At 51.3% G+C, this 14106-nt stretch overlaps 1 protein-coding gene across 6 annotated transcripts in view; it reads left to right on the forward strand.

The window, feature by feature from the left end:
- The window catches only part of LOC135263316 (HMG box transcription factor BBX), a 40485-nt gene that overhangs the window by 20834 nt on the left and 5545 nt on the right, over nt 1–14106 (forward strand). For all 6 annotated transcript variants that reach the window (XM_064351200.1, XM_064351196.1, XM_064351199.1 and 3 more), the window contains exons 5-17: nt 17–218; nt 329–396; nt 2522–2599; nt 2703–2783; nt 5206–5280; nt 5481–5561; nt 6169–6246; nt 6876–7776; nt 10103–10244; nt 10792–10940; nt 11108–11197; nt 11656–11847; nt 13319–13523. In XM_064351200.1, the coding sequence (XP_064207270.1) occupies nt 17–218; nt 329–396; nt 2522–2599; nt 2703–2783; nt 5206–5280; nt 5481–5561; nt 6169–6246; nt 6876–7776; nt 10103–10244; nt 10792–10940; nt 11108–11197; nt 11656–11847; nt 13319–13523 (2342 nt within the window). The remainder of the gene's footprint in view (nt 1–16; nt 219–328; nt 397–2521; nt 2600–2702; nt 2784–5205; nt 5281–5480; nt 5562–6168; nt 6247–6875; nt 7777–10102; nt 10245–10791; nt 10941–11107; nt 11198–11655; nt 11848–13318; nt 13524–14106) is intronic.

Raw genomic sequence — 14106 nt, forward strand, 5'->3', positions numbered from 1 at the left:
CTTTCTTGTCTCTCAGTATAAAGATGCTTTCATGAAGGCAAACCCAGGGTACAAGTGGTGCCCCACGACCAATAAGCCAGTGACCAGCCCCACCCAAGCCATCAGCACCCCCCGCAAAAAGGTCTGGTCCCTTTCTTCCACCCCGCCCAAGGACTGCGCCATCGCCAAAAAAGTGCCCAAGCCCGACAGCGCGCCTCAGCTCAATTTCGCCATGGCAGGTGCGTGTGGCGAGCGCCGGACCGGGGTGCACACCGCGCCCCCGCCCCCGCCCCCCGCCCCCGCCTCGCCCGGCCCGCCTCACCCGCCCCTTTCTCCGTCTCCCCCGCAGATCCCACCAAGATGGGGGGTCTGAGCTTGCTGCTGCTGGCCGGGGAGCACGCGCTGACCGCCAGAGAGGTAGGCCCCTGGCCCGGCTCCGCCCCTGGGCCCCGCCTCTGGGCCCCGTCCGGGCCCTCGGCTCTTCAGTCTCCCAGCTCTCTTCCGCCAAATTATGAGCCCTTTTCTGTCCGAGGCTCCTTCTACTGCCATCAGCCTTAAACGAGGCCTTTCAAATGTGCTCCCCTTATGCGTGCCCCTTCCCCACGTCCCACGGATCCCTGCAGGATTCCCGAATGTTCCTATTTTGTTACACACGCTGTTTCAGTCGCAGGGAGCTGTTGAGCAGCGTGCAGTAGGGGGTTTGCATCATTATGATCTTGTTAAAGTGGAAGACGGCCCTGTTCAGCGTACTGATCGGGGGCTAATCGGAGGCTAGCCCGTCATTCCCTTGAACATCTGAAGGCTCACGTCCGCGAGAGATTTATTGGATGATTAACTGCGATATGTATCTCTCCGCACCCCCGCTCAGGTAGTGAATATAATGAGTAGCTGTTTGTGGCTGAGGTGAATAGGATCTGACAGTCGGGTCTCCCAGGATGCAGCAGATGCAACAGTGACAGTGAGCGCTGCTGAATGCACTACACAGGATCGGTCCAAGCCCTGGCAGGGTCTGTGTGTGTCTGTGTGCATGTGTGTCTGTGTGTATGTCTGTATGAGTCTGTGTGTCTGTGTGCATGTCTGTATGAGTCTGTGTGTCTGTGTGCATGTCTGTATGAGTCCTTGTGTGCACATTTATGCCTGGGCGTCCACTCCTATGGGTGTGTGTCTGTGTGTATGCTGTTGCATCCATGTGTGTGTCTACTGCACATGTCTACATGTCCACCTGTGTCTGGGCATTCCTGTGTGTGTGTCTGTATGTGTGCATATCTGCGTGCGTGCCAGCCTACCCGTGTGTCTGTTTCTGTGTATGTATGCATGTGAGTGCGTACGTGTCTGTGTCTGTAAGTGAGGCAGACCTGCAGGGAACACAGCCTTCAGGATCAGGGTAGAATCTAGTGAATCAACGTGGTCCAGCCCATCCCTAGCCGAGCCCGGCCCAGCCCCGCCCCGCAGGCCCAGCTGTGTCTCCCTCGGCTGGCGCATATGACTGGGACGTGCACTCCACTCTTCTGGAGAGCAGGGGGAGGGCTCTAGGGCCGAGCAATTAATAGGCAGCCGAAGCCACTGCGAGCACTTCATTACCGCGCAGGGAGGAGGGGGGGGCTGGGGGGCCGGGGAGGAGGGCTGGGAGGAGGGCTGGGGGGGCCGGGGGGAGGGCCGGGGAGGGCCGGGGAGGGCCGGGGAGGGCCGGGGAGGGCGGGGGAGGGCTGGGGGGGCTGGGGGGCTGGGGGGGCCGGGGGGCCGGGGAGGGCCGGGGGGGGCCGGGGAGGCCGGGGGGGGCTGGGGAGGGCTGGGAGGGCTGGGGAGGGCCGGGAGGGCCGGGAGGAGGGCTGGGGGGCCGGGAGGGCTGGGGGCTGGGGAGGGCTGGGGGGACTGGGGAGGCTGGGGGGCTGGCGCTGACCGCGCTCAAGTCTCCGCGGCCGCGTATCCCGCTAATCCTCTGCAAATTCCATTTAGCCGCTGCAAATTGATCCTAATTACCCAGACGCACGGCTCTCGTGCCGAGAGGGAGTGCCGCGGGGGGGGAGGGGGCGAGGGGGGAGGGTGGGGGGGTGGGGGGGTGGGGGGGTCGATATAAAACGGCCTGGCGGCTCGGGAGCCGCGCGGCGGCACCGCATCGCCGCATTACATCATCGGCGAAGATGGCTGGCTCCTGGCCGGAGAGGAGGGAGGCAGTAAAGGGTGGGATTCAGGGAAGCCTGGCCTGGGGAATCGCACACTGCCTACCTCTCTCAGCGATATGAGATATGAGACCAGGCCCTGCCGAGACACGCTCAGCCAGACAGTGCAGACCGCCGCAAACGCCCCTCCTCATACAAACCCCCCCCACCCCCCCTCGTACAGAACCAGTCAGGTCCAGTTTAAGCAGGGAAAGTAAGATGTTCCACCCAGCCCGGTTTAGCTGTGACCTGTTTCTTAAGATACCAAATTCAAGAATTGTCACATGCGTTGCTGCCATGTTTGAAAGTCCTCCAATGCTTAGGCGCATTTTGGACTGTTTAGATTTGTGATGTGTAACTTAGACGTCCTCTCTCTACCGCAGATCTCCTCCAGCACCTCTCCGACCTCCGTGGACTCGGGCAAGCAGGCCGAAAAGTCTACCGTATTCAATCTCTCTGAGGTACAGCGTCGAGCGGAATATTGATTATATTGAATGTCTTTTTTTACCGTTGTTTTGATGCGGTGGCGGCCCCTGTTCTAAAGTTCCCGATCTGTCTGGGCAGATTTCCTCCAGCACTTCCCAGTCAGGGGCCGCAGATGTTGCTAAGCACCCTGGGAAACCTGCACTCTTCCAGCTAGCTGAGGTAAGACCCCCTGGGGTTCAAAGGTCAGAAGTGCATGTGTTCATGCTGGAAGTAGCTAGTTCATAGGCATTTGAATGTGCTAAATTAAAATGCTAGACGTCAGCACGCTTAAAATGGAGGAAGCCCCGCACCCAACACTGATACCTGCTGAAATGATTACAAATTCACTGTCTGTTATTTCATGGTCAGAGGACCAATATTTTTGTTTTTTCTACAAGAGAGCGTTGAGCAGCTTTAGGCTAGGACGAGCACATTCATCCTGGTTTCGTGCACGTACTTAAAATTCCACCCCCGTCCGGCGTCTTGGTCCTCTTCCAAACAGACAGGTCGTTTATTCAGATATCTAATTAAGCAACTCGTGGAATGTGCCACAAAAGCCATGAAATGGGGGGGGGGGGGAGGGGGGATGCTAATGGTCGCTGTCTTTTGGCTGGTTGTAGGGCGGTAGGCTGATGCTGCAGAGAAGAAACGGACAGACACGTCCTCTTTTTGCGGTTTCCCTGTGAATGGGTGGTTTCTGTGGGTTTTGTGCTTGACATTTATTCCTGTGTTTATTCCAGTGGATATGTAGAAGCCCGCGCCTTTATCGCGTGCCAAATTACAGCAGGATTCGAAAATTTGGGGCATTTGAAGTGAAACGTATTATTACAAGCTGCACTACAAAATAATGAAGACCTTTTATTTCTAAATTTGGAAGGTCGCTGTAAATGTGAGGCAAGTGCACCAAGGGTTTACAGTTCTCTGTGCCTGTGATGCAGTCCTATAGATCTTCATGCTTAACAATCTGGATAATGGTGTTTTTAGTGTTTGGGCGCCATGGAAATCATATGAAATGCGGAACCTTTTTTTATGGGTGGGTTGGGAGACCAGTGGGGTCATGGCAGGTTATTTGAATCTGTAAATTGAAAAGTCGGGTTGTTTGTGTTGAAGTAGGACTCAAAGAAAGAATACATGGTGCGAAGCCTGTTCTGTGAAAAGGCTGAATGTGACTGATGGTGAATATTAAGCACTCGTCTAGGTACTGTATGCTGTAATCATAGGCTCCGTGAATATGCTATTTACTCAGAATCATGGGTGAGAGTGAGAGACGGTGTGGGATATGCGTGTGAGGCAGAGAAAGAGAAGTGAAAATTTTATGTGAGCGTGTTTGTGTGTGCGCGTGGGTGTGTGTGTGCACGCGTGAAAGTGTGAGAGAGAGAGCGAGAGAGTGCGAATTTTGCATGAGCACCTGAGTGTGTAAGAAACTTGAGTGTGTCTGTGTGTGTGTAGCGTGTGTGTCTGTAGCGTGTGTGTGTGTAGCGTGTGTGTGTGTACGGTCATTGTTGTGGTGGTCACCGTCACCATTCAGGTGAGGACATCACCCGGAACCTCTTCACACCTTCAGACACTCCCCCCAAGTGCCTTTCGCACATAACCAATAATATGCCTCTGTAGAGTACAAGAAGTGTGTATTTCAGATACAGGTCCTCCAAGCATTAAAAAAAAAAAAAATCCTCCATGAAAGATGAATCGCACACTTCTGACAGGTCCAGGGATCACACAAAGGTCACGGGGACTCAAATACCATAAGGGGATTGGGGGAATAAAGCCTCTTTGGGGCTTCAGAGCACTTTCTAGCATCAGTCAGATTTAGTAAAGATATGGTGCGCAGTGGATTTGGGCTCAGGCCAGCATTCATGTTCATTGGCTGAGCACAGGTGCTTAATCCTGTTTTTTATGCGCTCTGACAGTCATATTATGAATGCTGGGTTTTCTCGGAAGTGCGTGAAGTAAGAAAAGTGTCCGGACAGACTGGGATGAGACCCTATCACCATGTGTTTTGACCACTGCACTCCAAGGGAGTGTAAATAAAATATCGAGCCAAATCTGTGGATAGCCAGATGTTCTTAGGATGAGGGTCTGGGTCTTTAGAACACACTGGCTGACTGCATAGCCCTTTACCTTATGTGTTTGGCAGGCATGTGTTTGAACATACAAATTGTTTCAGGTGACTTGGTGAGTCACTTTCTGGCAGTAAATAATTATTGCAATTAAAAAGTCTAGTTTTTCTTGGAAAAGCTATTTCTGTGGGCCCTGGGAAAATAAGGGATTAAAAAATGCATGATTTCATTCAATAAAATACAGATATTTATGCAGAGTTCACAGTCAGAATCAAAAAAGTCATAGGGCATTTAAAGTACAGATGAAAAACGTGTTATGCCATGAATGAGTAAAGCGTAGATAGCGTAGGTGTTGCGTGTCCAATCAGATGCTAGACAGAAGGGACTGAGTGGATTGTTCCACTTGAATTGGTTTTGTCTGTTTTTGGTACGCAGTTACCTGTGAATACAGACTGGTTAAGTTCATGAGACTATGATGTGGATATTTTTCTCTGTTCATTGCCTTCCTTACGGTTTTGACCTTCTGTTTGGTCTCTTTGCAGATTTCCTCAAGCACTCTCAGGCCTGCAGCAGAAGCCACAGCCGCTGAGGGAAGGGCGTCTCCCGGCCTGGCAGAGGTGAGGCAGCCGGAGGGACTTGCGGCCCTTGCGGCCGGCGAGCCGGAGGTTCACCGGAAACCTCGCGCCGGGCGTCGAAAAGGCAGCGTCCCTCCTGGGCATTTGAACCTGCAGCGTTCTGTGAAGCCTGTTTCCCTGCGCCAGTTCCCCCCTCCGCGCCGCGGCTAACTGAAGCGTTGTTGTGGATCTTCCGCCCGCAGGTCTCCTCTGGGACGCCGCGGCCAGGACTGCCGGGCCCGCCGAAGGCCTGTGTGAACTCTCCCTTGTTCCAGCTGGCGGAGGTGCGCTTCCCCCCCCCGGTCCTGCGCTAAGAGGCTACGGTTTAAGGGGCTGCCAAACCGCACTCAGGCTACGCCTCGGCTGCGCACCTTCCATAAAATGCTTAAAGCTTGGCGTCCACCACAGGCGGCAATGCAGTGGCCCTTTAGAACGATAGTACATGGAGGCATGCGGGTTTTTGCAGGCACAAGATAGGTCTCAGGTGGCGACTTTGTGTGACAGCGACTGCGGTCGGTCCGGCTTTACATACTTATGTGTGCGTGCTTATTCATTACAATGATCACAACATTGTTGTTTAAACCAGATGAGTAAAACAGACATCTTTCTTAAATGTGTTATTTATGAAATTTAAATATGGACAAAAATCTTGTTTTAAAGGGGTTCAAAATGCTCCTCCTGACCTCAGTTTGGGAACAGGGTTTTATGTTTTGCCATGTGAGGGTCGGTGTGCTGTGTGTCCACACTCGTGCAGCTCCGCGGTGTGACCGCTGGCCTCTGCTGCACTCAGAGCAGCAGGCTGCATTTAGAAGCTGCAGATGGAAGTTTCTGGAAGCCTGTATCATTCCCCGCTCTGTGAATAAGGAACCCTCTCTGGTCTCTGTTGTGCAGATCTCCTCCAGCACCTCTCATGCCACCGGGCCAGAGGGGAAGCCGTGTGGACAGTCTGCTCTCTTCCAGCTTGCTGAGGTAGGTTGTTTTCACAGGCGCTGAAAGCTCGGGGTGCAGGCCTGGATCCTCACGTGACTCAAACATGCAGGGCCGGACCGGAGATTCAGTGTTGATTTAAATTAATTATCGTGATTTTACACCTCAGTTGATTCACTTGGGCGGAATCAACATGGCTTCTTTGTGAATGAACTTACTGTACTGATTTAGCTGAATTGTTGTGTTAGAGCCCTGTGTGTAAAAATGAAAATCGTGCCCCCTTCTGGCAATACAATATTTGTATGATATGATATATTAATTGATCACATTTATTCTAATTCAAATAAATATCTGCTGCTTTTCACTAGACTAGATAATAAACAAGGTTTTTTGGTACATTAGACTTGGTATAGCAGCGTCATATATCACCAAAGCAAAGGTACAGGTATGTCCGGTTGTGCATTCCTGTTCATACAGACCCATACTAAAAGTGAATGTCTTGATAGTTCTGTACAAATGTTATTTGACACTTGTCAAGTATTATTCAAGCCATACCAGTGTCTGTGGCATCGGTTGAATTCCACCTTCTATCTGTTCTTACAATTATGTATCCCTCTCCCTCCCTCTCTCTCTCTCTCTCCGTCTTTCTCTCTCTCTCTGTATGAACGTAGATGTGCTTGGCCTCTGAAGCGGGGAAGATGGAAGCTTTGGCTCCGCTGCCCGTGGGCGAATCCACCACGGCCCCTCCCTCACACCCTGCCGCAGTGTCCAGCGACAGGCCGGAAGCCCCCGATCTTCCTCTGTCCTCTTCTTCCTCCTCTTCCACTTCCACATCCTCCTCCTCACCTTCGTCATCATCATCTTCCTCTTCTTCTTCCACATCCTCCACGTCCTCCACCCCCACCGACGCCAGTCCCCCAGCTCTCAGCCAACCCACAAATGTGAAGAAAAAGAAGAAGAAGAAGAAGAAGAAGGAAGAGGAGGCGGAAGAGAGGAGTGAGGCCCCCAGGCCTGACTGCGAAGGCCCGGGGTCGCCCAAGAAGCCCTGCAAGAAGCGCCAGTCGTCCGACTCGGACCTGGAGAGCATGATCTACACCATCGAGGCGGTGGCCAAAGGGGCGTGGGGGCCGGAGGAAGTGCCCAGGAAGAAGGCCCGTTTGCCGGAGGGCCCCGGGGAGCCCGTCTCACCCAAGAAGGTTAAGCCCAAAGCCAGGAAGCCTAAAGCGGAAGAGAAGCCAGCGGCAGACTGCGCGCCCCTGGAGCTGGACCCACCCTCGCCCCCGCCCCCGCCCAGCCCCAAGGTGGAGGAGGAGGAGGAGCAGGAGGAGGAGGAGGAGGAGGAGGTGGTAGAGGAGCCTGCCATTAAAGCTGAGGCCCCAGCCCCTGTGGAGCAGCCCCCGCCACCCAGCCCCCCGCCGCTCCTCCTCAAAACGGAGGAGAAGGAGGCGGAGACGGAGGCCAAGCCCGAGAGCTGTGGCTCCAGGAAGTCGGAGAGGACCTGCAAGGGTGCCCTGTACAAGACTCTGGTCTCTGAAGGAATGCTGGCCTCACTGAGGGCCAATGTGGACAGAGGTACAGTATCAGTCCTTCATACTGCAGCATCACTGCTGTTACAATAAGCAGGGACAAACTTAGCATATTTCCAACAGCACTTTGTCTGGAAGTTTTTGTCCGGTATTGGTGAACATGAGTGCAGCAGTGGTGAACACAGGCGTACTGGCTAGCTGTAGAGAACCAGGTTTTGTGGGAATTTGGCCAGGACACCAGCGTTACCGCCCCTACTCTTTCAAAAAGTGCCCCGGGATCTTCGATTCACAGCTCCTTCGGTCCTTGAAAATCCATAAAAGTTTGTGAATTTGAGAAGAACACTTCCTTGATGGTCTAAAAAAAATTGGAAAGTGCTTGATTGCATAGTTGAATATTTTGTGCAGAAATAGTAAGTTATTGCCTTGTGGTTCAGTTGTATAACTTGTTCTGGATATGTGGGCACCCAAGGTATCAAATGCATTCTTGGTCCCATGTGGAAAAACATACAACAGGACAGTCTTATTTCTTTGGGCCTTTGTTTAGTTAAGTTTTAGGTTTTCACTTGTTTATTCATTCTCTGCACAACCACTCATAATTGGCTGAGGTTATATAGTATTTTTTTTCATCGATCTGAATAATGTGAAATGTCTAATTACTAAACAGCTGCTGAAGTAAGGTGTCTCTTGGAGAACTAGCTATATCTGATGGCATTGAGTGTTAAGTGAGTTAATGCTTAATACCTTATTTGGCTCAAAAAACTGGTCAAGACCAATAATCAGCTTCAGGAGCGGTTTCTACCCCATCAGTTTTCAGCTCAGCTGCCACAGACTGCCATAGGCTACTTGCTTTTTTCTGGGGTGGGGTGGGGTGGGGTGGGTCATGTCTGACATTGACACATTTGCTCGCAAGACCAGGAGTGAAGTTCTCCCCACAACATTAACGCTTAGCGCGTTTGTTTTGTTTTTTTCCCCCAACACCAGCTCTTTTTACCCTTGATGTTGCAAAAGAAGTCCCTGAAAAGTCCCTTGAATTAGATGTTAAAGAAGGTGTGGGAACCCTGTTAGTGACCATAATCAGTTCTATAAACTACCATATTATTTTTGCGCAGATTTGTGGGCCAATGCATACAGAGGGACTAAATCATATGTTTACTCAATAGCACCACCATTACCTTGAAAGGGGACAAACAATATCACCTCTCTCACCATAATAATGTTAATAATTATCTGTTACTGTGTACTATACAGTGTAATAAGCTACAATATTCTTGTGTGACCCAGTTAGGGCCGGTGCTGACAGTGGGAACTCTAACACAGTAACGCTGCTTTTACAGTGGAAGTGGTTAAACAACTAGGGACAGACTCTATTTCCATTATTAGGAGGAAGGCAGACCCCAGAGGTGCTTCATGTGGTTTGAGGTACAGAGTGCGGACAAGAAAAATAAATGTGATCAGACAGTATCGTTTGTGTTTGGCTGGGGTAACGGAAGTAATATGGTTCTTGGCTTGGCCAGCCCTACAAACTCTAATGTCTGTGACTGAGTGAGTGACTGAGTGAGTGATGAAGTTACACCATTGGTCGGCCGGATCACGTGTAGGTCCAGCCATATACTAGGTTTTAACCTGGTCTTGTTTAACACTAGTGGTCCCATGGTGTATTCATACCATTCATCTTTTCAGTACATTATAGCTGTCACTAGAGGGCAGCAGATGAGTGCGAACATGTGACCCAGAAATGAACAGGACGGAATAGCGCTAGTCTGACCATAAAATCAACCTTCCAGGCCGTTGTCCAGTAAATACTTACTCATTTCAGTTAGCTTGTCCAGATGAAGAAAAAACGTTAATGTAATGTATGACTGACAGGTCTTAGTTCCCTTATACCACAGGTTTTTGAGCACAAAGACAGTGACTATCTGATGCTGATTGGCTGATCAACGTCATGAATACTTTTTTATTTCAGCAGATAAAGTATTTGAAAATAAGTCATCATCTCACTGCTTGTTAGAATTATATATGTATATACGCTTTAGTGTAGAGCATTCATTCTCTACACTTTCTCACCTACCCTCTTGTGTAAAGCATTAAAGTGGTTGTTTCTTAACATCAAAAATTCTTGCTATAATGTTGCTGTTTTGCTAATGTGCAAAATAGTGTAGATCTCAGTGTTTTCCAATATCGATAGAGCGAATTTTAGTGAAGGGGCGGCAAACTTTGCTGTGCTCTTGTGATAATTTTTCAGATAATATTTTGACTAAATGGTCCTGTGCCACACTTAGGAAGCGGGCAGGCAGTGCATCGTTGCCGGTGCTGTGCCTGTGCGGTCGGACGCAGGTGAAGTGTGACTGGACGCTCCGCTGTGTGTCGCGCAGGTAAAAGAGGCTCTGGTGGCCGGGGCAGCGTGTCCGACCACGAGGCCGGCTGGACCGAGGAGGCCTGGGCCTTCGCGCAGACGGGCGCCAGCAACCCCAAGAAGCTGAAGAAGTCCAAGTCCAGAGACGAGCCCGTTCCTGGGTGAGCACGGTTTTCACGGTTTCGGGTGTCAGCCGTTACCAAATGACGCGTGTAGTTCTTTAAAGATTTTCTAATTCATGTTAAGTCTTCTTTAAAAACAGTTAAAGCAAAATTTATTTGTCAGATATATTTGTGTCGTGATATTACACTTTTATTCAGCACCCGTTATAGTCGTGAACACAGTGGATGTTTAATGCATCAGCATGAGGAAGCGTAGGCCCCGTCGGCACAGACCTGGCGTCTCTAATAAAGGTCTGAAAGGTGACCAACACCCCCCCACCCCCCATGCTGGCGACCGGCAGGCATGTTGAACTGCGTGCCTGCGCAGAGCTGTCCTGGGGTGTGTGGCTCACGCTGTGCTCCGTGGCTCATGCTGTGCTCCGTGGCTCACGCTGCGCTCCGTGGCTCACGCTGCGCTCCGTGGCTCACGCTGCGCTCCGTGGCTCACGCTGCGCTCCGTGCCTCACGCTGCGCTCCGTGCCTCACGCTGCGCTCCGTGCCTCACGCTGCGCTCCGTGCCTCACGCTGTGCTCCGTGTCGCGTGCAGCTTGGGGAAACTGGAGGAGGAGTTTGAGAAGAAGTTCAACAGTCTCCCGCAGTACAGCCCCCTGACGTTCGACAAGAAGAGCACCTCGGTCGCCAAGAAGAAGAAACCGAGCGGCAACGGCGCGCCTGAGGCGCCCAAGCCCTGCAAGGGTGAGCAGAGGGCATTGTGGGATATCCCCAGGAATGAAACTTCCCATTTTTTACCTTAAGTCTCTGTTTTAAACCAGGTACTGCTCATTTCACTCAGGAGTGGCATTAATATCATTTAACATAGCATATTATATTCTTTTTGTTTTGTCCTTTTTTTTAAATCTTAGGTTCATCTCCATCTCAGAAAAAGAATTTATTCCACAAGATTGTTAGCAAGTACAAGCACAAAAAGGAGAAACCCAGTACCGTGGATAAAGGTGAATAGGCACATTCATCTCTCATTGTGATGTTTCAAACTCTTTTTTTTCCACCTTGCTTAAAAACTGCCCACCACATTCTTGACTGTGCGTGTGTGTGTGTGTTTGTTTGTTTTCGAAGGGCAGGCTTCAGAGGGTTTGTTTCCACTTGATTGTTGCCTTTTGTGGCTTTCCGGCATGTATTAAAAGCATCCTTCCTCAACCAAAAGGAAACTGCCAGCAGTATTTAGGTCATTTTGAGAGCCTGGTGGTTTCAATGGGGCCGCGCGTATGGCTCATCTAGAAGGTTCCAATGCTGAGCTTCTTCGTGTCTGGTGCAATCTTGTGGGGGCACCCGCTAACAAGAAAATAACAGCCTAGCACACCAAGGAGAAGTGCATTGTGTTTCCTGGCTGTATGTCCATGCTGGACGACCTGACCTGTGATTCCCTGACACCCCCCCCCCCCCAAATATGCAGCCATAGTGATGCAAGACCCCCCCGTGCTGGACGGAGGGCAGAAGGGGAAGCCGGCGCCCCCCTGTGGCCCGATGTCCCTGGAGGCGCTTGGGGCAGCTGAGATGCTGGTGGGCAGCCAGAAGAGGAAGGCCCGGAAGAATAAGATCACCCACCTGGTGCGCACGGCGGACGGCAGGGTGTCCCCGGCTGAGGGTGAGTGGCACGGCTCTGCGCAGAGATGAGGACCCCCACGTGCTCGCGTGTGAGCGCGGGCGTGTGCGTGTACGTGAGTGCATGTGCGTGCGTGTGAGCGCGCGGGCGTGTGCGTGTACGTGAGTGCGTGTGAGTGCGCAGGCGTGTGCGTGTACGTGAGTGCATGTGCGTGCGTGTGAGTGCGCGGGCGTGTGCGTGTACGTGAGTGCGTGTGAGTGCGCAGGCGTGTGCGTGTACGTGAGTGCATGTGCGTGCGTGTGAGCGCGCGGGCGTGTGCGTGTACGTGAGTGCACGTGCGTGCGTGTGACGTGCGTGAGGCTGTGCGTGTCGTGAGTGCGTGGGTGCGCCGGCGTGTGCGTGTACGTGAGTGCACGTGCGTGCGTGTGTGCGCGAGCGTGTACGTGAGTGCATGTGCGTGCGTGTGCGCGTGTGCGTGTACGTGAGTGCATGTGCGTGCGTGTGAGTGCGCGGGCATGTGCATGTAAGTGAGTGCATGTGCGTGCGTGTGCGCGCGGGCGTGTGTGTGTACGTGAGTGCATGTGCGTGCGTGTGCGCGCGGGCGTGTGCATGTACGTGAGTGCATGTGCGTGCGTGTGCGTGTACGTGAGTGCATGTGCGTGCGTGTGCGCGCGGGCGTGTGTGTGTACGTGAGTGCATGTGCGTGCGTGTGCGCGCGGGCGTGTGTGTGTACGTGAGTGCATGTGCGTGCGTGTGCGTGCGTGTGCGCGCGGGCGTGTGCCTTTCTGTGTGGAGATGGATGTTCTCCCCGTGTCTGTGCAGGTTCCCCTCGGATACTCCGCTTACCTCCCGCAGTCCAAAGACATGCAGGTTAGGTTAATTGGGGAGTCTAAATGGTCCTTTGGGTATGAATGTGTGAGTGAATGGTGAGTGGTCGCTGGAATGGATTTGTGACCTGTCCATGGTGTATTCCCGCCTTTCACCTAATATATGGTGATATAGAGTCCAGACCCTCCGTGACCCTGGCCAGGAGTTGGCGGTTTAGAAAATGGATGGATGGATTTATTCAGATGAAGGCAACGGAGTTAACTGATGTTTGCATTCCTTATTTTATTTACTGCATGACATCAAATAGAAATGGCCAATGTAACCGTTGCGTGACAAATACAAAAAGTTTTGAGAACATAGCCAGACAAAACAGTACAATTTTGGAGCAATTGAAACCAAACCAAACCAAACCAAACCAAACCGTGTGTGTGTGTGTGTGTGTGTGTGCACTCAGTCATACTTTGTGTGTTTCTCTTTCAAACCACAAAACAATGATTTCCAGGCAGTTCCTTATTTCAAAAAGTTTCTAAAGAAACCTGGGGCTGTCCCCGTTTTTATTTCAACAATGAAAATAATTTCCAAATGGTTCCCCATTTTGTGTTTTTCCAGCTCATGTATGCGAAGTCATGTGAAATCTTTGACGGTATTGTTTGAAATTTTTTTTAATGGTCTTCACTGCCCACAGAGGACAAAGCCAAGGAGCTGATCCAGGATCAGGATGAAAAGCCATTAACCCAAGAGACTTTATGCAATGAAGAAGCGTGCTACGCTGACCCCAGGCCACAGGAAGCGAGCGACGCCGGCGCCGACACGCCCAGTGTTTCCGGCCTCCCTGCCTTCTTCAGCCTGGCCGCTCTGGCCGAAGTGGCTGCCATGGAGAATGCGCACAGGTCAGCTGCCAATCATCCCTTACACAACACTGGAATCAGTTTAGTGTTTAGCGGGCGGGGCTCTGCAGCGGGGCTGCTGGGCGGCTCATCCCGTTAATCATCCAGAAATGAAATATATTGCGATATACTGTAAGTATGTGGACTTTGGAAAAGTGTGTTTTCCAGAAATTTTTTTTATTTTTTTATTCAGTCGCCACTCTTCCAGTGCTGACTTTGTCCTGCAGTGCCTAATTGGCTTTAGTGTTTCCAGTGGACGATTGAATTCAGCGTTCCGGAACATCAGGAGAAAAATGGTGTTATACACACGGAATTTTACCCATGTCTCTGGGTTCCATCTGGTCATATAAGCATGCCCTCGCCTGTCACCCGTGAGCTTTACATTACATTAAATTACATTTTATTTGGCGGACACGTTTATCCAAAGCCATGCACAATAAGTGCATACCGATGGTCATTGGAACAACTACAGAACACGGGTCCAATAAAGTACAATTCAGTTATTCATAGCCATGAACATCAAGTCTAGTTCACGCAGTAAGCATAGGCTAAGTCAGTAAAGTTATGGAAAGGCAAACTAGAAGGG

The sequence above is a fragment of the Anguilla rostrata genome, chromosome 9 (genome assembly GCF_018555375.3).
Source record: "Anguilla rostrata isolate EN2019 chromosome 9, ASM1855537v3, whole genome shotgun sequence".
Classification (NCBI taxonomy): Eukaryota; Metazoa; Chordata; class Actinopteri; order Anguilliformes; family Anguillidae; genus Anguilla; species Anguilla rostrata.